At 32.0% G+C, this 24,310-nt stretch overlaps 2 protein-coding genes across 2 annotated transcripts; both read right to left on the minus strand.

The window, feature by feature from the left end:
- Positions 1-7,144: 7,144 nt before the first annotated feature.
- Positions 7,145-7,849, minus strand: LOC108834634 (uncharacterized). Its single transcript, XM_018607964.1, has one exon. The coding sequence runs from the start codon at positions 7,847-7,849 to the stop codon at positions 7,145-7,147; it is 705 nt and encodes a 234-aa protein (XP_018463466.1).
- A 4,263-nt stretch (positions 7,850-12,112) lies between these two features.
- On the minus strand, positions 12,113-12,421 carry LOC108834619 (uncharacterized). Its single transcript, XM_018607947.2, has one exon. The coding sequence runs from the start codon at positions 12,419-12,421 to the stop codon at positions 12,113-12,115; it is 309 nt and encodes a 102-aa protein (XP_018463449.2).
- Between the last annotated feature and the right edge of the window lie 11,889 nt (positions 12,422-24,310).

The raw sequence follows: 24,310 nt of genomic DNA on the forward strand, positions 1-24,310 counted from the left end.
CAATGGCAGCAAGAGGAGGAGGAGGAGGCGGTGGTGGTGGTGGTGGTAGTGGAGGAGGTGGTGGAGGTGGAGGTGGAGGTGGCGGAGGAGGGGGTGGTGGAGGTGGTGGTGGTGGTGGAGGATGTTGATGAGGAGGAGGAGCCCACATTTCTATCTTTTTTCTCCAAATAATAAAATAGTGATTTTATGTTCTTAACTTTGAGGGCAAACCCACTTTTCCGTTTTATTTCTTATTTGTACTTCTAAGTGTGCAGGAGTTGTGACTCCATAATTGTCAATTGAAATTAAAACATTGTTCTTGTGTTCTTACTAGTATAAAAGCAAATAATAAGAAAATTTGTGTTGCTTGCTATAACTAAATCTTAAAACAAATCTGAGTGAATTGAAAATAAAACATTGTATTAATGGCTTGTGTATTGAAAGAGATATTCTTGAGTTCTTTTTTCTTTCTTTAATCTCAATATACCAATTTCAAATTTGATACTTTCAATAGTTTACAAGCTAAGTTGGTATGTTAGAATATTACTTTTGAGCCAATTAGGAACTCCACAATCCAATAAAGCAAAATAAATGTGAAAGGTGGAGAAAAATTTCAGAGACATATCCATGAAGAATAAGCCACAAAGAGGGATTGTTATTGATATAATTTCAATCATTATTGATATTTTTTCAAGCTATAGTAGTTTCATCTGCTTGAGTAACTTAATTTAGTGATCTGAAATATTGATATGGTGTTTAACTAAAAAAATATTATTAATTGTTTTTGTATAGATACCAAAACAAACAGACAATGACTACTAAAATTCAGAATAACAACAAAGATTATACAACATTGGATCAACTAAACAGAAAACATTTTTATCGTCATATTCTGCTTTTAGTTACGGCGAGGCGTACTTCTACTGATGGCTTCAGAACATTTTCCAAGGTACTTCTGTAACTTTTGCTCGACCAATCGTGTGGCGTCATTGTTAAGTCATAACTCCTGCAGGGATGTACTGCCGACTTGCCCCCACGCTTCCGCTGTGCCACTCTTATTATCCCTACTTGCCTTATGCTTTGATACCATTTGTAACATCTCAATCCCCCGGCGTCCGACCGGGGTTACTGAAAGGGAGTTATGGACATGCGTATACCCTTTATAGGCAACCCGCTGTGTACGTTACTGGTCCCTAGAGTCGACGAACACATTGCTTTCTTTGAAATTCCTTTCCACCCGTAGCCATATACTTCTATTTACAGTCCTGCGCACAGGGAAATGAAAAAGGGAGGGTCTGAGTAATGGGGTTACTCAGTGAAGTGACTCTAGACCAGCCTGCCCGCAAGACACTCTACACTACTCTGTGCGGGAACGAGGACTGACTATCCACTACAATCAATCAATGCAACATATCATTTCATAACAACTTCATTTCCAGTCATCAACATTTCTATGCATTTATAACTACCTAGTGATCAATCAACACAATGAACTCAGTCACTGCTGCACATCCACAATAGACTCGACTCCAATCAAACAACTGACTCGACACCAATCAACTTAGACGTAGGACCTAGAGCCTTTTACGGCTGTCCCTACGCGTTCCAGCCTATCCTGGGCGGGCGCCTCTTTCGAGCATCTGTACCCCCCAGTTTCCTAAAGGCTACCCGGATTGCAGCATGTTGGCCCACCGGCTCTTTCTGCCCCCCCCCCCCCATGACCATTCATAGCCATAACAATGCCACGAATCGGCTTGACTCGATCCTAAGGCGCCTCTAACACATCCTTGCTTATTTATATCCTGCCCTCATGCGGTGCCTTCACCTTTCATCACTTCCCGTGGGTACCTCATGTTAGGCTACTGTCCCACGGGTCACATCGCACCCTAGACTCTAGACGCCCACCCGTTCTCGGTGGTCCAAACAGGACTTCAAATAAGTTCATTGACACATACACTTCCAACTTCTCATTCTCATTTCTCATTCTCATAACTCATACGCATACTCACTTTCACCTTTACTAATCACTTTCACTTCCACTTTCACTTCCCCGTACTTTAACACTTAGACGCTTTCTCATACACTAGACGCCACCCGTTATCGGGATCCCACACAATACACTTTCTCATAGCATTGATACCAAATGGCATCTCTATAACATACACGTATCAATCACTAAAGCATTCACCTCTTTCTTATCAACCTAGATTTCATTCACAATCATCACATGGGACACAAATCAATCACACAATCATTAACCACATCAACACAAGGCAGTCCATTAATGTCCCATTTAAGCAGTGTGAGGGTTCTTATGCATCATGATCTATTCATCTATCACCCTAGCAATAACCATGATCTACCATCTTAAATCACAAACAGGGTCTAATCAACCCTAGATCCAACATGAGGCAATATAGAGATCATGAGAAAAGACTGGGTTCAAGACACCTCACCTTAACTTAGATCTGAATCTGGATCTGGAACAGGAGATGAGGGGAGATGATATCTGAATCACCACCGACCAGCTACACCAACACTACCACCACGATTGGCGCCGACATGAGGGAGAGAGAGAGAGCCGAGTTGAGAGAGAGAGATCGAGGAGAGGAGAGAGAGAGGAGGGAGAGGCGCGCATAGAGGAGAGAGAGAGGAGGGATGCGACAGCTGTAAAGAGAGAGACGACGGCTAGGATTTTCGGTCTCCGGGAAATCTCTGCAGAGCTCCGCTTCAGTTTTGTGAATGAGACACAGACACAAAAAGGAGGCTGCAACTCTTTTTATAGGGAGAGGAGGTGAAAACCTAGGTTTTAGGCAATCGGGCCGTAGAGGAGCCCGTTACCTTTTAAAATAATTCTGGGCCAGAACTGGGATGTTACAATCTCCCCCACTTAATGGAATTCGTCCCCGAATTCCATTAGTTGAAAACCCATTTCCTAACATCCCATACCCAAGTGATCACCAATTCATCATTTGCCATCCCACGGTTCTTGCAACATCTCGACTGGCTACCATATGGTTATCATTTGTCTTTTACATCTCGTATGTCCTTTCAGTGTCACGGTTTCTTTCTGTTTACCAACCCGGCTCGTATTCCGCTTTTAGTTACGGCGAGTCGTACTACTACTGGTGGCTTCAGAACACTATCCAAGGTACTTCTCTAACTTTTGCTCGACCAATCATGTGGTGTCATTGTGAAGTCATAACTCCTGCGGTGATGTACTGCTGACTTGCCCCCACGCTTCCGCTGTGCCATTCTGATTATCCCTACTCGCCTTATGCTCCCATGTACCACAATCCTAGCATCCCACATTGGTGGACTCCGCAATCCTAAGGTACCTTTGGCACAATCCTGCAGCGGTCGCGATCAGGAGAAAACTAGCATTAATCAGCCTTTTACATTTTTATCTTATTATATAAAGTTTCAATCTTAAAGTTATAATTAACATATGTCGCGATCGTGTTAATTAGTAATTTTGAAGAACCAAACTTTATATAATAAGATAGAAATGTAAAATGCTGATTAATGCTAATTTTCTTTTATTCAAATCTTAGTTAAAAAGGTCATAAACCAAAAAACAAATGCTAATTTTCCTTTATTCAAATCCTAATTTAAAAGGTTATAACCAAAAATAAATGTCATTTAAAAACAATTTAAAAAATATTATTAAACCAAAAAATGTAAAAGGTTGATTAATGCTAATATTTTTAAAGAGGTTAAAATTTATAATTATATAAAATATATATACGAAGATAACAAAAAACGAATTTTGAAATAAATTAATTTTGAAATTGATTTTATAGAAAAAAGGAAATTTTTAAAAATACATAATAATATTTTAAAATTACTTAATAGAAAAATTGGTTCTTCAAAGTTGTTAATTAACACGATTGTAACACATGACATTTATATATTTAAAATTGTGATATGTGTTAAACTACTTCATAATTTAAAATAAATATATAAGATAATAAAAAAAATTTCGTGAAATTATTTATATAATAAATTTTCATCTTTAAAATCATAGACAAAATATAATTTCAAAATATTATCTAATAGTAATTTTCTTTTTCAATAACCTGACATGTTTTAGAATATCTCATAATTAAAACAATATATACTAAGAAAATAAAAACAAAAAACGAAATTTGAAATAAATTAATTTTAAAATTTATTTAATAGTAGAAATAAATTTTAAAAAATACTTAAGAATAATGTTTTAGAAATATTATTTGATAGTAATTTTCCTTTTAATATTTTGAAATTGTGTTAGAATATCTCATGATAAAAAATATATATACTAATAAATTAAAAAATAAGAATTTTGAAAAATAATTTTTGTAAATATTTAATATTAAAATTTAATTTTAAAAATTATTTAATAGTAATTTTTAGAAAATTTCCTTTTTACAAATCTTAAAGAAGAGAAGTTTGTAAAATAACTTATATAATACTAATTTTCTTTTTCCAAAATCCAAAAAAGATTATTCTAAAAGATTATTTGATATTAATTTTCCTTTTAAATTTTTGAAATTTTTTAAAATATCACATGATTAATAAAATAATAAAAATGGTAATTTCAAATTTTATTTTTATAAAAATACTAAATCATAAAATAGAACTTTAAAATACTATTTTAGTGAGAATTTTCCTTTTCTTAATCTCTTTTAAATCCTTAAAAAAGAGAATTGTATCATATTTGACACATGTCACAATCTTAAAAATTTATTGACACATATCGTAGTCAAAAAAAAATTAAATTACTATCAAATATTTTTAAAAACATATAATTTAAAATCTTAAACAAAAAATTGTAAAAAAACTGCCTAATGTTAATTTTAGTTTATTCAAATTATGAAGAAAAGATAACTGTAAAGAAATAAAAAAACTGTCAAAAATATTTGATAGTAATTATCCTTTTTAAAAAAATCTTAGACAAAAAAATGTTAAAGACTATATAATGTTAATTTTCCTTTATTTAAATCCTAATTAAAAAGATCATAAACCAAAAGGAACTACAATTACTCACATATATATATATAGAACTAAACTTCCTCATATATGATCACCAAACATAATTTTGATTCAAGAAAAATATAGGGTAGGGTTATGTATCCTGATATTCGCATGTGACATGAGTTTAAAATTTAAATCAATAAAAGTTTAAGATTGTGACATGTGTTTTAAACTTAAATTAATATGTACAGTATTCAACACTAATTTTCCTTTTCTAAAATCATAAAGAAAAAATAAATGTAAAAGTATTAATCGTAATTATTCTTTTTAAAAATCTTAAACAAAAAAATGTAAGAAAAGATTGCTTAATTTTAATTTTCCTTTATTTAAATCATGAAGAAAAGATAATTGTAAAGAAATAAAAAAATGTCAAAAATATTTGATAGCAATTATCATTTTAAAAAATCTTAGACCAATAAAGCTTAGTTCTTCAAAGTTACTAATTAATATGATTGCAACACATGTCAATTAAGAGTTTAAGATTGTGACATGTGTTTTAAACTAACATCAATTTGTACAATATTTAACACTAATTTGTTTTTTTCTAAAATCATCAAGACAAAAATAAATGTAAAAAAAATAATCGTAATTATTATTTTTAAAAATCTTAAACAAAAATTGTAAAAAAAACTGCTTAATGTTAATTTTCCGTTAAAAGATAACTGTAAAGAAATTAAAAAAAAAACTGTCAATAAATAATTGATTGTAATTATCCTTCTTAAAGAATCTTAGACAAAAATGTAAAAGACTATATAATTTTAATTTTCCTTTATTCAAATCCTAATTAAAAAAAAAATCATAAAACCAAAAGGAACTACAATTATTCACATATATATATATATATAGAACTAAACTTCCTCATATATGATCACCAAACATAATTATTGATTCAAGAAAAATATAAGATAGGTTATGTATCCTGATCTTCGCATGTTCTTTTCTTCTTATAAACTTATGTTGATTTGTTTTGTCATTATTGTCATGGCTGCCTATGTAAGTTATTGGCACAATAATGATTAGGCGTTTGTACAGTAATATGATCACTCTAGAAAAATATTTGTTTAGTAATGCAAATGTTGTTTTTTAAAATAATTATTATTATCTTAAAGACTTCATATATAATTTATTTTTATATATGTAAAAATATTAAACCTAAATCCTTAACCCTACCCCATCTTTCAACTCTAAATCATAAGTTTAGATTAGTCAACCTTTTGTTTTAAAAGTGAAAAAATAATAGTGATTAGTGTAAAGATGAAAAGTAATAGTATAAATATAGTATTTTGAAATTTTTTTTATTTACTTTAGAAACTGGAAACCTTATATGCTGATGTATTCACTGTTCCATAAAGTATCTTATATCAACAACATGAATATTTGATAGTTTTTAGTTTTATGTTAGTAACATGTATTAAAACAGTTATTTATAGTATCATATATTTTATATATCATTATAAAATATATATACTAATGACTTTATTGTTTTTCTTAAAATTTCTCATCTTCCATTTTCTGTTAAGACGTATCACCGTACGACGATAAAAATGTTTTCTGTTGAGTTGATCCAATGTTACAATATCTTTGTTGTTATTCTGAATTTTGGTAGTCATTGTCTGTTTGTTTTGGTATCTATACAGAAACAATTAATAATATTTTTTTTAGTTAAACACCATATCAATATTTCAGATAACTAAATTAAGTTACTCAAGCAGATGAAACTACTATAGCTTGAAAAAATATCAATAATGATTGAAATTATAAGCATATTAAAGCGAATGGAAAACTAATTAGAGACAATCATAAAATTAAAGTATTAGAATATTACGGTAACATATGAAAATAAGAACAACAATCATAATCTAAAACCTAACTTTGTTGTAGCCACAATCATAATTAACCACAATCATAAATTAAACTATTAAAACATTACGGAATCAGATGAAGACAACAATTTTAATCTAAAAAGTAACTAACCTACAACAACCTAGCATTGACATAAATATGATTGTGGCTAATTTTTTTTTTTTTTGAACGTCTGGATTTGATATTAATCAAAGTGGGGAGGTACATAACAGAAACAAACCAAGGCAAAGCCTTCTACCACAAGGTAGTAAACATAAAGGACAACTCGCAACACTCTAAATAAGAGTCAAATGCTGTTTCCATTCCTTTCTCTCGCAAGCCTATCATGCAGCCAAGATGGACCTCCCAATACTAAGTAGGATTGGAATCTTCCATCTCTTAATACACTTCTCGCTATGTCTCTTGCAATCCCATTTGCAGAGACGCTTTCAGTCTCAAATGCCACCATCACAAACTTGTCTTTGAGCTTTAACACTTGATGTATTAAGTCTCTGTATCTTGGCCATTGTCTAGGAGATTTTAAAGCTTCCATTACCTCCTTGTAGTCCGACGTAATGATCACCTTCGTCACTCCAAGGTCAGATAAACTATTAAGGGCCCAACTCACACACTGTAGCTCTGCTATCAGTCGATTGGGTGTGTTGATGATCGCATCTCGAGCATGGTGTGACACGTTCCCCGACTCGTCTCTTGCTATCCAAGCTACTCCACTGTGCAGGACTGCATTGCGCCAGTTTGCGTGAACATTACATTTTATAACCCCCTCCTCTGGTGGGCGCCATATCTCAATGTTGATCCTCTCCCCCGTGTTCTGTACTGCAGGACAGTTAAGGATGAACCATTGTTCTACTTTCTGCATCATGTTGCTTAATGCTTTATCCTTTGAGACTTGTGTATCAGCATATAGGATTGAGTTCCTATTCTTCCAGATTAGCCATATGATCCACGGGATAGATCGCGTTATCACCTGGGGTCGGCTCTTGTCCTCCATCATATTGAAAATAGAAGTCATATTTTCCTCAAGGGATTGGAGCAGAGTATCAACATGAAGAGGGCTTCCTGCCGCGGACCATATAGTAGCAGCTATCGGACATTGAAACAGGACATGATTAATCGTTTCTGTTCCTCCATTTCACAATTTTCATGTAGGATTCACATCCAAACCTCTGCAATTAAGACGTTCAGCTACCGCAAGTGCTCCTGATACTGCTCTCCAAAGGAACATTCGGATCTTTGGCAACGTTGGAATTTTCCATATCCGTTTCTTCAAGCCATTTCGAATCTGTTCCTGCTGTGTGATCTCTCCTGACATTGCTGCTTTCTCCCGCACCAACATCTCATAGCCAGTTTTCACAGTATATGCTCCATGTCTTGTGTACGCCCAAATATAGCAATCATCAGTTTCTCCTGGCCTCATTTGCTGGATTCTATGAATCTCATTAGGAGGGAATAACTCCGCAAGTTTGTCATTATCCCAACCGCCTGAGCCATCTGTTAATGACGATACCTTGAGCATTACGTCAAAGAGAAGTTGATGAGACCTCCGAGGTGCCTCATCCAAAATCCACTTCTCTCCCCAGACATATGTATCTCTTCCGTTCCCAATAGATTTGATGAGACCATTCTGTAGTAATTCACGCCCAAACAGAATACTTCTCCAAGCGTAAGAAGGTCTATAACCTTGACCACAGTCTAGGAAGTCTTTGTTAGCATAGTATCTCCCTTTGTACACTTGCGCCAGAAGACTTTGAGGTTCGATTAGCAACTTCCAAGTTTTTTTAGCCAATAAGGCTTGATTGAAATCCTCTATGTCATGAAAGCCTAGGCCACCAAGTTCCTTCGGTAAACAGAGATTCGGCCAAGATACCCAGTGTATCTTCTTCTTGTCACTACACGCATTCCACCAAAAGGCCGACATTGCACTCATAATTTTCTGGCAATGATGTTTCGTCAGTCTTAAACAGGACATAGCATTTACCGGGAGAGCCATGGCAATAGACTTTAGTAACACCTCCTTTCCACCAAGTGAAAGTGTTTTGGAATACCATCCACTAAGTCTTTTGCCTAGTTTCTCGCCTATAAAGGCTAACAGCTTTTGTTTCGAGCCACTGAAGCATTCCGGGAGTCCCAAGTAGGTACCAGCTCCACCCTCGTTCTCGATCTCCAACAACTCAGCTATCAGGCGTTTCATTATTGGATCAATGTCAGCGCCAAACGTAATAGATGATTTGTGAAAATTGATCTCTTGACCAGATGCTTTGCCATATAACTTCAGGCAGTGTAGGAAGCTCGTACATTCTTTCAACGTTGTTTTACACAGAAATAAACTGTCATCGACAAAAAGCAGATGTTGAATAGAGGGGCAGTTCTTCATTAGTCGCATCACAGTGATGTTTCCTTCAATCTTCGCTCTATTCATAACGTGTACTAATGCTTCTGCACATAATATGAATAGGAATGGTGAGAGTGGGTAGCCTTGCCTGATGCCACGTTCTGGCATAATCTTTCCATAGGTTTGCCCATTAATGAGTATAGTATATGTGACTGAGCGAATGCACATCATGATCCACTGGATCCATTTGCTGTCAAAACCCATTCTCTGGAACAGAATTTCTAAAAATCCCCATTCTACTCGGTCGTAGGCCTTAGACATATCCGTTTTGATTGCAATGAAGTCTCCTTTGCAGTTCGGGTTGGTCTTCAAACCATGTACCATCTCATGTGCTATCAGTAGGTTGTCAGAGATCAGTCTACCCGCCACAAAAGCACCCTGAGTCAGTGACACTAGAGAGGGGAGTATACCTTTCAAGCGTGCACATAATATGTTATAAACAATCTTGTAAGATATTGCACATAGACTGATTGGTCTCAAGTCCGTATAGTTCCAGTCCTGAGGTATCGCTCCCTCTCTAAAGAACTTCTTAACCTCCTCTACAACCTGCGGCCCAGTGATCTCCCAAAACTTTTGAAATAAGTCTCCAGTCATACCATCAGCTCCAGGTGAGCTATCACTCTTAATGGCTTTGACCGCTTTCTTTATCTCTGCCTCAGTAACCGGCTTGATCAAACTTTCATTCATCCTAGGAGTAACCCTCGGCGCAAAATCTCGAAGCAGATCAGTGGCATCAGTTGGATTAGAAGACTTGAAAAGCTCAGAGAAGTATTTGATTGCTATATCTCTCTTTGCTTCTTCAGAAGTGTGTTCTATCCCATCAGAATCAGTGAGGCTCGAGATTTTATTCTTCATCTTTCTGGTCTTAGCCCACCCATGAAACACTTTCGTGTTTTTATCTCCTGACTGCAACCAGTTATTCTTGCTTCTGAGCTTCCAATACTCTTCCTCTTCTTGAAAAAGCTTAGCTAATTCCAGCTTCAAGTATACGATTCTCGACATAGAAGGAACAAGCTTCATTTCTTCCTGCTCCAGCTCCACTCTTAGTTTCTCAATCATCTTCTTAGAGTTGCTAACTTCAGAGCGCTTCCACTTAGATAATAACTTCCTGCAAGCTTCAATGCGTTCTGAGACTGAGGCTCCTTTGTTGATCGTGTGGGAGTTCCAGCCTTTACGTATGAGCTCTACTACTTCAGGCTTATTGCTCCATCTCTTATCATACATGAAACGTCCCACACGCTTCGTGTCAGTACCCCTAATGTTTGTTAGTATCGGCCTATGATCAGAGCCAAGTCGCTCCAGGTACGTCGTGTGTGATCTAGGGAATATTCTGAACCACTCTGAGTTCCCAAATGCTCTGTCAAGTCTGCATTGAACCCATACATTCTCTTTCAAGCCATTTGTGGTCACCTCTCTGACACCAGCCCATGACAATTTGTCCCCAGAACTTGGGATTTCTTTAATCCGACAATCTCTTGCCATCGAGCGAAACGGGTAGAACGACGACTCTTCGCGAACCGGACCACCACTCTTCTCAGAGGTGTTCATCATCTCATTAAAGTCTCCAACTAAACACCACCCTGCGTTCCTGTTCAATTCAATCGTCTTCAAATTATCCCAGACAATATGTCTCTTGTGTCGAACAGGGTCTCCGTAGAAAAAAGAGATGAAATAAACTAAATCTCTTTGTTTCACTTTCACATCAATGATTCTGTCACTTGCTGACAAAATCTCCACCTCATGTGAATCCCTCCAAAACAATGCTAAGCCACCACTGAGACCCACTGGATTTACCAAAAATAAGTGGTCGTAACCCAACGATCTCTTAAAACCTTCTACGTGATCACTAGAGTTTTTAGTCTCTAGAAGAAACAGAAAATCAGGAAGATGCTCACGACACATCTCCTCTATACGTCGAACTGTCAGGATGCTCCTCAAACCCCCCGACAGTTCCAACTGAGCGTCGTCATTGAGGATTGGATGGTTTCTGGTGAACCATCAAACCTCCAGTAGATTTTGACATCTTAGATGTAACCTCAACTTCCACATCAGCTTTTCTCTTCAAAACGCCATTGACTTCATTCTCCAAAACCGGTTTATTACTTGCTTGTGCAGTACGTTTTCCCCGTCTCGTCCATGAAGACGCCTTCCTTGCAGAGCTTTTGGATCCGCCACTCTTTAAAACCGTATCAGCACCCCCACTGCCAATCTCAAAACCTCCAAAGACTGGAGTTGTCGTTAGACCAAAAGTGTCACCTTCATCCTGATGTGTGTCATGTGGATGATCATCAGTTTTCTCACGATTTCCATTGAACCTAGTCTCTGGCATTGATCTCTGTTGTTGTTCAGTAACCAGAGCGAGAGTATTGCCAGTATTCAAACGCTTCCTATGACCACCATTATGACTAGATGATTCAGTAGTGTCATAGATATCATCTGCTGCAGCTTTACTGAAGTCAAAGACCAATCCCTTATCTTTGTTTAAGGCCTTTGAGATAATCGGGGCATCCTCCATTCTCAAACCTACTCTTTGCGAAATTGTATCTTTCGATAACTCATCAAGCGCCTTCTTCATTCTGAACTCCCTGATTCTTCTCTCTTCAGGATCTATACAGTTCATGTATAACTGCATTTGTTCGAAGACTTCCGGGGCTATCAATCCTGTTGGAGGTTCGAAACCCGGTGGAATTGAAGGGGCAAGCAGCGGCATTATGTCTTTGGATAACGTATAGTTATGTTGGCGTTGGGACAGTCTTTGGAAGCTGACTGAATGCTGCTTCTCCTTCCCTTTGCTACTCCCCGCTCTGTTACCATTAAAGATGGGACATGCTTGTTTCTCATGTGTTAATCTGAAGCAGTGAATCACTTTTTCCGAATCCTCTCATATTCGATGTCAATCAATGCAGTGCCACCTCCTTTAGGTAATGTCAAGCTCTTCTTCTCTCTCACAGGAAGACTGAGATCCATCACAATCTGGACTCGAATGTAGTCTTGCAATAGTGGTTTCTCCGGATCCCATTCGATATCTTTCACATAACCAATAGCTCCAGCCACCGCATCAATGGTTTTGATAGTGAGATAATTAACTGGGATGTTCGATATCCTTATCCATATTGGTGCAGTTTGTAGGAAGTTGCTTGGCGGACACTCCACCCATCGATCAAGCGCCATTCCCCAATCATCAAAGGTCCAGAACCCCTGCTTCAGGACCGTTTGAATGTCAGATTCAGCTCGAAGATGAACTGAAAACTCTCCTTTGTCAAGGCTATTCCCCGGACCCGTTCATACACTTTCCAGATCTTAGGCATCGTACGGAGCATCCTCGCCATGTTCTGACACGGCGGGTTGAGAAATCTAACCAGGAGACTTCGACTGTTTCGCACCACCGCACTGTAATCCTCATCTTCCGGTAGAACAATTGGAACATCATCTTCCAACGACATCCCTTGCATCACTCCAGCCAAGGTCTCTTCCATTAGGAGTAAGAAGATTTCTTTGCGATGAAAGGAAAGGCGCAGAGAAAACCAGAATAGAGAAGAAAAAAGCGGCGGCGTAAAGGAGAATCCTAGATAGACACCATATTTGGATGAAGATTTAAAGGAAATATTGATATTTCCATAGGATCTTCGAAGATTTCCAAAAAGATTTTGGGAAAATTTTGAATAAATCTCATTGCCGGCAAGGAATATTGCCTTCCGGAAGTTAGCTCTCCTCTGATTGGCTAAGAAGAAATCGCCTTTTGAGAGAGTATTTGGATACATTTTGGTTCGAGCCAAAATTTTAATGTGATTTCTCTCGATTGTGGCTAATTAGTTAAAGCGAATGACAATTGTTAAGCATAATTATGATTGTGGCTAATATTATGGAAACATGCGAGAAACTCACGGATAACAATTACATATCTGAATAATTAGTTAAAGCAGTTCAAACGATTGGAATAATACCTATTTGGAAAAGCAAGACGCAGAAAAAGAATGTTATATTGAAAGTTTGTGTGATGAAATTTTGGTAGAAAGGTAAGTTGTTTATATAGAGATAAGTTTAATCTTTTTCTTTTAGGGATTTTTTTTTGACGGCATCCTTTTCATTTAGGGATTAGAAATTAATTATGTCTCTTTTTAATATATTTCTTTTTTTAAAGTCTAATATTGTTATAGCATTATCCTTTTCTTAATAGATTTTAAGAAAATAAAATAATATTCATATAACATAATGGTATTTCTTAGGGGTGTTCAATCCGGGTTTTGGATCGGGTTTGGTTCAGGTTATTCGGATTTCGGGTTATTCGGTTTAGAATAAATAGTTACCAAACTTAAATTATGTCTATATCGGTTCGGATCGGTTCAGAGTTCCTCGGTTTTTGGGTTTTTCGGTTTAAACCCGAATAAACTATAACTTTAATGTTATTAATAGTATCATTTATTTTATATATCATTATAAAATATTTAATTGTAATTTTCTTTTTTAATAACTTAAATGTCCATCAATTCATTTTTATAAAAAAAAAAAGCTTCGGTTATTAAAAAAAATCAAAAACCTTTAATAAAATAAACTTAAAACCTAAATACAAAATTTGCAAAGAGATTGTAACGTCTTTATTTTTTTAAAACACTATTTTATTAATAATATTTCCGAGGAGTTTAAGTATATAATATTTAGGACCATTTTCGCATATTCGTTCTTCGAATTAATTACTTTTTTCGTCGTCGAATTAACTACTCTTACTTATTCTTAAGGGGTGTATTGAACCAATGATTTTTAAAAAATTAAAAAATATTGAATTAACTACTCTTACCCTTATTAAAAAATAATTAAAAATGACTCAACTTGCAATTATGTTTACCAGCTTAACAGAATCTTCTATAAAGAAAGACCAAACTCACAAATTAATTTTTATTAGGAATGAGCCAACTTAATTAATTCTATGAAGAACGAGCCAACCTACTTTTAATATAAGAATGACTCACAAATTATCTTTATGACAAAATATCCAACTTGATTATTTTTATTAAGAATGACGACACAACTTTAATTTTAAATAAGAACTAGAGTTTTGATCCGCACACCTGTGCGGTGTTATTTATTTTATTTTTTGCATAAATGTATAGTATTAATTATACAATCTAATCTTTTTTTGGTTAGTCTTTTTCTTGTTAACTTCAAAAATAAAACTTTGATATTTATTGATCAATGACACTGTTAGAGTTTTTTCACTTTAAGATATATATTCCTTTGTCTCTTACTGAGACTATGATTTTTAAATTTACTTCCAAAATTCTTTTTCCATGTTAAAAAAATTTACACTACTCAGTCAGGAAAAAATATTTTAGAAAAAATATCATAAATACCAATTAAAATGTTTATCAAGATATTGATTCGAATACAAATTAAAATTTTAAATGTTTATAAAAATATTTAGAAGTGTGTCTTTGACATTTTCATTAAACCAAAGTAATTAACAGATATATCATTATTAACAACTTTTAAAATTCATTTTCAATCCCTTTATTTTAAATCATATGGAATTTGGAGATGAAAGAAAATGGAGACATAACAAATACAAAAAGATATTTAGAAACAATTTTATGGTATAAAAATCAGAAAAAAATCAACCCCAAAATTAAATAAGTATTATCTGCCAGAAGATCAATATCTTGGAAAACATATAATACAACATAACTTTGTCACAGATTTTTACTTTATGATTTATATTTGTTTAGGAAATGAAAGATTCTAATATTTTATGTTAGCTAAATATTAGGAATCTGGTGTAGCACATATGATTTTTTAAGGAAACAGTATTTATTATGTTCAATGTGTTTAGCTTCTATTAATAAATTATGAGATTGTGTTTTTCTTATATTGTCCTTTTATTCATTTCATTTGGTAATATAAACAATAAAGTATAAAACATTAGAGTTTTACGTATACTTATGAGTTTTATTTAATTATATTATAAATATTTTAATGTAAAGTTGAATATAAAGTTTGAATTTCATATTGAGAATTTTTTATACATTATTTAAACAGAAACATGAATAAAATAATGAAAGTAAGTTACCAAAAAAACATTCAAAATAAGTACCCAGTCTTAATTTAGATAGAAACATAAATAACATTCATATTATTTCAATGTTATTTAGGAAAATAATAAATTATTAGTTTTCTTATTGCTGTGTGGAGAATAATCGTGATTTTGGGTTCATCCGGTTAAGATACACATAATTTAAAGTTAAGTGATATCAATTTATATTAGTTGGTTTAGAAAAACTTTAAAACAAACATTATCTTTTTATTATAAATAAAATATATTTGAATAGATTATATTTTTATTTAAGAGAAATTCTATTTTAATATTTTAAATAATTAAGTTAATGTTATATTTAAGGCGTTAGTCAGATCTGTTTCGAAGACATCAACATACCAGAATCATAAAAAATGTTATATTTATATAATTAAATAATTTATGCCGAATTATTATATTTTAAAAATCAACTTATAGATGATAAGTTTTATGTCTTTGATCTGAATGTAAATGTAGTTTGTGATGAAGTGTAAGAGTGTATATACTTATTTTTGGTGAGATATTCACTGTATACAACAAAATCTAAACGTAATTGTAGGATAGGAATATAGTACATGATAGGAATATTTAGTTAGTCACATGTATTGGTTTTGAACACGTAATAGTTAGCAATTTAAGGTTACAAATATTCTAAAGATTTTACAATGTAGCAATCCTACTAAATCGAGATTAGCAACTATATCTCCTTTTTGTTATTAATGTGATAGCTTTAATTTAGGAGCTTATTATGTTAAGTTAGTAATTAGTTGTTTTAGGAATAGTTAATTGATCGTTTTACATAAATCATAAGAAAATCTATAATAATTGATATTTCGTTTGAAAACTATCATAAGTGCTTCTCAACAATTATATTACTAAAGTTATGGAATAGATCTGGTTCAAAATGTTAACCTAATTAGATTTTTGGCACTTGATTTAACAATATTGGTTTACTAAATTATTTAAACTATTTCATACAGAAATTGGGTTTCTGGTCAAACAAAAATTGAATGCAATTTTATTGTTAGAGAGATATTGAAGAGCAAATATTCGGTCAAACAAATATTAATGGACTTGCATTTTTTTTTTGGGAAAATTGCCGAACAAAAAAACAAGGGTGTTGTCCATTTGGTATAAATCCTTTTTTGTCTAATTTTTCTTCTTTTTACCCTTTGTATTTCTGAAAACTAATGAAATAAATAGTTTTGTGAATCAAAAAAATATTAAAAATACAAACAATTAATAAAACACATATATACACAAGCTGGTATTTTTTTCTTCTTCAAAAAGTTTATAAATAAAAAAATTGAAAATACGTTCTACTAAAGGTAGAATGTGCCTTCTACGGAAAATGGTATAGTAGAAAACGATTTCTAAAATAAACAAGTTCATCTACTATTTTTAGAACGTACATTATACTATTTACTAATTTTTTAAATAAGTGGAATGCACATTCTACTAATCCTAAAGCTATCTATTTTTCGTCTGGATGCATCTTCTACTTTTATTAAGTATTCTAAATTTTGCGGAATGTGTTTTCTAAAATGTACTCTTACGTCTACTAAAAGTAGAAAGCGTGTTCTGGATTTTTGTCAATCTTCTAAACTTTTAGAAGGCGCCTTCTACGGATAAGATTACCTGATTTTTGCGAAAATTAATGAAAGTTTCAGTTAAGGAAATATTCTAAAAATCTCCTAAAAATATTCTAACTTCCTAAAATGTATTATTTTCGAATTTACTTGTCAAATATTTTTTTAAAAATGATTTTCCCTTGTCTTCTTCATTAATCTATGGTTTTCCATAGTTTGTTTTTTGATTTTTTCATAAACTCTTGTTCTATATGATACATATATATACAACATGTGGTGTTTTGAAATTAGGTGCAATTTTTTTTTGTAAACTTTTATTTTTATTTTATTAAATTTTACAAATTTATTTTTATTAAAAACATTTTTAAAAGTATATTTTTATTAAAAAGTTCGATAAAATTAAAAACGTTACAAATATTTTAAACTTTTTATAAAAATAAAACTTTGTAAATTTTTTTTTAATAAAGTTAGTTTAAAGTTTTTACTAAAATTTTTTATAAAATTTTATTTTTATATTTTTAAAGTTTAAATTTTTTATTTAATTAAAGTTTTATTAAAACGTTTTAAACTTTTTATAAAAATAAAACTTTGTAAAATGTTTTTAATAAGTTTATTTAACGTTTTTATTAGAAAAATTGTAAATTATTTTTATTTTTACAAATTTTAGTTTTATTAAAAAAATTAAAAGTTTTATTTTATTTTCCCTTTTTAAAAACTTTTTAATTAATTTTTTAAAAATTCTTTTAGTTTAATGTGTTTAATAAAAACTTTAGACAAACTTTATAAAATTTGTAAACTTTATAAAAATAAAATAAAACTTTACAAAAAGTTTTTAATAAAAAGTTCAAACAAACTTTATAGAAATACATTTTAAATTTTTTTTTATTTTTATTAAAATTTTTGATAAAATTAAAAAGTTTACATACATTTTAAACTCTTTGTAAACTGTTTTTATTAGGTTGATTTAACGTTTTTAATTAAAAAAAATGTAAATTATTTTTATTTTTATTAAGTTTTACAAAGTTTATTTTTATTAAAAATTAAAAGTTTTATTTTTATTTTTCCTTTTTAAACGTTTTTAATTATTATTATTTTAAATTATATTAGTTTAATGTGTTTAATTAGATTAATCAAAGGTTAGTTTTGGGATTATAAAAGAAATTATACTAAATGGACAATTAAATGATGGTTTTATACTATAAGGACAACAATGCTGAATTTTTGTTCCGTTTTGGCAATTTTCCATTTTTTTCCTGCGTGAGAATTTTCTCTAAATATTAGTTAATGTGTAGAGTTAATAATAGTGGCATTCTATTGTAATTTTTGTGGAAAACCCAGGGTTAAATATTATTTGTACTTCAGTTTTAATAGATTAGATAGATTTGTACTTTAGTTTTAATAGATTAGATGAATTTCAAAATTACATTTTTTTAAGAATGACCAACTTGATAATTATATGTATTAATGACTTACAATTATCTATATAAAATTGATGAGAAAGTGGTTGGGATTGTTCCTTTGTTAATGAGTACTCTAGGCTCTCCAATGAAAGTGTCTTAGATTTTAACGATTAACGGTTAGTTTTTTTTGCATCTCTTTGATGAATCGTGAAACTGAAGAAGAGTTGCAATTTTTTATTATATGTCGACTATTTGCTAAGAATTGCATACATTCGTAACGTCTTTTCAGAGAATTTAAGGAAGGTCATTTGGTTGTGGAGCTTAATCAAAATAACTCGGTTCTGTTTTCTTATTCACCGAACTGAATATGTAGTGATACCTGGTGACCAAATTTTCAGGAAAATAAAAACAAAAGAACCAAACCAATCGAAGAATCGAACATCCATACCCAACTGAGGAGATCCAGCAGCTTTACAACAAGGTTAAATATTATTATTGTTGATATTTTATTTCACAAATTTATAATTTTTTTTTTTTAATTTTATATTCACTTTGTTAATAGTTTTTAATAAATATTGCAGACAGCCCCGATTCCTAAGAATTTTCGACACATATATGGTTCGCCCTCATATGAAAAAGTTGTTTACTCTTCTCAGACTCAGTGTCTTCCACGGTACGTCCTCGAATAAACATTGCTGACGAGACCTAAGACCAACTCCAATAGGAGTTATTAACCCAAAAATCCTTAAAAATATTAATAAAAAATAAATAGACCCACAAATAGTTAAGAATCAGCTCTTTAAACTTTTTATATAAGAACCGGTCTTTAGTTGTTTCTTGCACTGTTTGTGGGCTCTGCTGACACGTGGCGGTTCACCATTGGTTTGCCTTTTTAATATTTTTTTTATCATACAACAAAAAAATAAAAAGTTGCCTATGAAACCGTACCAGAGACATAAGCGTTGGCGATGCTATAAGAAACTCCGGAAGGCTTCTCTCATATCAATGGAATTAGCTCGATAAAAAGAGTGATCCTAAAAGCAAAGGACCCTAAAAATTTCTCGGACGAAGATGGCGAACCTCAAGAGCCGAATCTTTGTGTTTCCTTTATATTGGTTCTTATCCACTTTTCGTTTATGGAATTCGAGACTATTTTTTGTTTATTTTAAAGCTAAATTTTTATTTTTTGTTTTTTTTCAAAATTTGAAAACAAAAATTTCAAGGTGTTATAAAATTTTTTTTTGAAAAAATATTAAATTTTCGTGGGAACTTATTGAAAAAAAACCACAAAAATTCGTTCGAAACTCGTCAGAAAATCCAAACGGAATAATCTTTGGGACTTCATGGAAAAATGGACTCCGAATATTCGTTTGAAACTCCAACGGAAGTCTCGTTGAAATCTCGGATTTCCAATGACATATTCCAACAAACTTTTCATGAAATATCTACCGTCTCTGTTCGATTGAAATTTGTTGGAAAATTTCCAATGGATAACGGGTTTTCATCTACTGCATTCCAACAACTATTTTTCAATGGAAATCAACTTTCTGTTTGAAAAACATAGTGTTTGTTGTAGTGTTTCCCGTGACACACCAATCCGAAATGATTATATCCGAGACAATTCCACATTACGTTTTTAAATGCTTACACATTAGTTTCCACAATTTTATTTATCTTTATTAAATAAATGACTTAAGAAAACGACTTCAAAATATATTTTTAAAGTCATGCATATTTATTTAAATCCAAAACAAGCCTGTCCAATCTTTATTTGGCTTAATGCCAGACTTGGCTTGGTCTACATTTGGGTGATATGGTTTTACTTCTTTATCCATAGAGTATAATCCCCTAATAAATAAGGTCACATCATCAATCATTTTTCCAATATGAATAATAGGGGCATGGCCTTCGCGCAAGCGCGGGGCCGGGAACATGATTGGGCTTTGACTTCGTATACGTTACATATGGGCAGGTGATGTTGTTGCTTGATTTGGTGTATGATTTATTAAAGTTGTATTGTAGTAAGGAGTTCTTTTGTTGTTGTTATTGTTCTTTGTATACATATATGCAGTGTTATATCTATCGCTTAATGAGTAAATGATGATTCATGGCCCAACTTACAAATTATGACCCAACTTGTGAATTTTTTCTTTATAATAAATGACTTTAGCAAATGACTTTAAATATATTTTTAAAATCATGCATATTTATTTAAATCCAATACCAGCCTGCCCAATCTTGATTTGGCTTAATGCCAGACTTGGTTTAGTCTTTGGGTTATTTGATTTTTCTCCTATATCTCATAGTGTATAACCTCCTTAATTTTATTTTTGCTTAGATTCTGGTTTTCCAAATAGTAGAAGGTGTAATAAGCACATCTCCTTCTTTAAATCCAAATCAAACTTAGTCCACGAAAAAAAAATCCATTCAAAGAAAAATCAAGTCAGCTAAGTGGGTCCATTTGAAGACGCATAATCAACAAATTTCAGAAGTCAAACACGAAAATCGATCTCCGAACTGTTCATCTGACACTACATATAACATGTCGGCCTGAATAGAGCAGTTAGTAATGATGAACCTACTAAATCTGTCATGTGAACAAACCCTAACTTGGAAGCAAAAGCAGGTGAAAGGATTGCCTACTATAGGACATCGGTACGGACAACTGCTCCCGAGTTACAGTAAGAAGATCCATCCACTACAAATACGGAGGCAACTCCCCAGCAAAGACACACACAGCGATCGGGGGAGAGAAAGATTACCGACCTAGATTTACTTTCAGAGAGAAATAGTCATAAATCGATCTTAGTATTCCTTCAACATCGTCATTGATTGTTAATCCTGATATTTGGACAATAATTTATCATCTGAGACCAATATATTGCCGAAATTGTTCCTTTCTTATACTTTCGATCTCCAATCTCAACCATTCTCCTTACTAATTTTATTCCTATCTTCGACCTTAAACATCAATAAAACAACTAAATATCATAGGTTCTGGTTGTGAAGTGCATATCAATATGTCTCGCATGATCTACACCGTCCAAAATGACTTTACAGGTCAGGCCTATGCCTCGCTCGGATCGGTCACATAGCAAGGAGTTTGCTCCTCATTATTTAACCTACTGAGGTCCATAGTCCGGATTGGTTCGGCATTGCCTTATGACGGGTCCATGCCTAAATCTTTCTCAAAAAATGGGCTAAGCTTAGCCTAGTACCTAGATAATCCTCTCGAGAAAGATCAATATCGAATTATCAATATATGTCGACTTATGGGTACAAACGCAAACACAACCACGGGCTTTGTTGAGCTTAGGTCGGCATCAGAGAGCACTCTCAGCCGACCTTCTTCATTAGCTTTGACCAGTGCTTCTTCAAATCTGGATTCCATGGCTCCCTCTTCCAAATCACGATAGGTGATTTGGTCATTTACTTCTCTTTGGAGATGATCCACCTCAGCTTATATTCCGAATTCTCCTTGAAAAAAGGACGACATTATCACCAAGATTCTTGATTTTCTTAAAGGTCAGCTCTAGGCCGGCAATATGTATTAAGAATGACCTGACTTAATAACTTTTATTAAGAATGTTCGAATATAAAAAGTTTATAAGTTGTTTTCCATCAAATCATATTAAAATTAGAGAAATTAGGAGAAATGAGATGGTATAGGATAACTTGAATATTAAAAAAAAATTATTGACTAATAAATAAAGTTACATCATCAATCATTTTCCATCGAAAATCGTTTCCCCATTACGAATATTTCTATATATCAAATGAAGAAACTGACTAGTAATTTCCATCGATATAAATTTAGTCTCGATTGATATGGTCAATCTTCCAACAATAATAATACAAAAATATGCACCAAGAAAGTATTTTCCAAGGGTAAGAAGTACTATCTATCTATTACTATTATTTATGAAGTAATTTTGCTTATGTGTTTTCCATAGTTTTAGGTTATTTTTATTTTTTGTCATGGTTTATTGCTTATTTGTCAATTTTCCATAATTTTAGGTAATTTGTTTATTTGTTATATTTTTATAACTTTAGTTTTGATTCTCCATAGTTTTAGGTTATTATTTGTCATTGTTTCTTTCGTATTTGTAATATTTTTATAATTTTAGGTAACTTACTTATTTTTTTGTATTTTTAAGAATTTAGTTTTGATTATTTTTTCATATTCTCCATAATTTAGATTTTATTTTTCATGTTCTTAATAATTTTTCATTTTTCCACAATTTTACATTAAGTCATTAGTTTAACTAATATTGTAATTTATTTTTTTTATTTTAATATAAATATTTTATCATGATTTCTAAGATAATTTTAAACAGGTATTAACTAATTCTACCGACATATATATACAATTATTTTAAAAAAGTATTTTAATCGATATCCTTATCATTATATTTAAGAAAATTAATTCATAAATACATTTGAACAAAAAATTTAACAAATTATACCAATAATATTATAATCATGTTTATTCATTATTACAATATTGAATTTAAAACTATAGGTAAAGCATAACTGAAACTATATGTAACAAATATAAATTGTATATTTATGTTGCATATTTATATATTTTGAATATTAAACAATCATAATCTTAATTTTCATTTGAAGGTGACAAACATCAAATTATTATTATTTTGTAATTTTATTATTTTTTGTGTTTTGCGTCTTTAAAATCTAAATTATTGAGAATATATATGTTTACTGGTTATTGTTATTATGTTGATGTTTTTATAGGTTGTCATTGTTTATAATCTTTTCAATGCCACTTGATTTTTTTTCCGTCGACAAATAAATAATTTTATAATATCAAATCTAAGCTTCCTAATTTAGTTATTACTATAGAAAACATTTTGATTCAAAATAAACATCTTATAAATAAAAATATTAAACAAAGGAACATATCTATTACCACATGAATATTGAATTTTTATAATTTATAATCATAATTTAAATTTTTATCTAATTTAATAATTTGAATTTTTTAAATTAAACATTAAAGTTAAATTTTACTATATATATATATATATTTTTTTTTATTCTGCACAAGGTGCGGGTTATCATCTAGTAATAGATATATTTTAAACATACATACATATTCCACATTATCTATATTTTCAAAAACTTTACACGTTTCCAAAATTTATGTGACTCAGCTTACAACTTATCTATACTTTTTAATAAATGACTTTAAAACATATTCTCAAAGTCTTGCACAGATGTTTAAATCTAAATCCTGAGCTTAGCCTGGCCAATAATGACTTGGTTTGGTCAACATTTTTTATATATATAAACAATGATATAATAATTTAATTTTAAATTTAGTGTTTTTATATGAAATATCAAAAATAAAAGACACAAAAATAGACGCTTTCATTCGAAGCCTAAGAAAAATCAAACTCTATCTTTATCCACTCCCAAGTCATAAAAAAGTGATTCAACTTACAAATCTTATATGTTGTTTTCCGTCAAGTAGTATTAAAGGAAAATAAAAGAAATTAAATGGTATAAAATAATAGGATCGAGTGACACTTGGAACGGGATCATATGACATGTTCTAATCTCAGAGTTACAGATATGTATGAGATTCTGTCCAGAACCTTCTAATAATTTTTTTTAAAAAGATAACTTAAATATTAAGAAATTTATTGGATAAGCACCAACATAGCATTTTACAGGCTTGGCTACAAAGTTATTGCTATATTTTAAAGGGAAAATTAGCCAAATGTCCACCAAGGAGGCCCAAATTGGTGATCCACACATGAAGTGATGGATTGAGTCCAATAGCTACAATTGGGTTGGAGAAATGGCGAATGAGCCCTTAGGATATGTCGCAGTTACCTGCAACATGCAGCGGTTTCTGACACAAGAAGATACTAAAGGAGATATCATAGGTCTCTGTTCACCCAGGTAGGCGGCAGCTACTTCAGTTCTCTTCCACACGATTCCTCTGATTTGTGTGTCGACATAGTGGATGTTACCTGCCAAA

This window comes from Raphanus sativus, chromosome 6 (genome assembly GCF_000801105.2).
Source record: "Raphanus sativus cultivar WK10039 chromosome 6, ASM80110v3, whole genome shotgun sequence".
NCBI classification, from domain to species: domain Eukaryota; kingdom Viridiplantae; phylum Streptophyta; class Magnoliopsida; order Brassicales; family Brassicaceae; genus Raphanus; species Raphanus sativus.

Bases quoted from the DNA above. Each gene is read 5' to 3' on its own strand.
- LOC108834619 (XM_018607947.2), bottom strand. From the start codon at position 12,421: ATGGCGCTTGATCGATGGGTGGAGTGTCCGCCAAGCAACTTCCTACAA.
- LOC108834634 (XM_018607964.1), bottom strand. From the start codon at position 7,849: ATGGAGGACAAGAGCCGACCCCAGGTGATAACGCGATCTATCCCGTGG.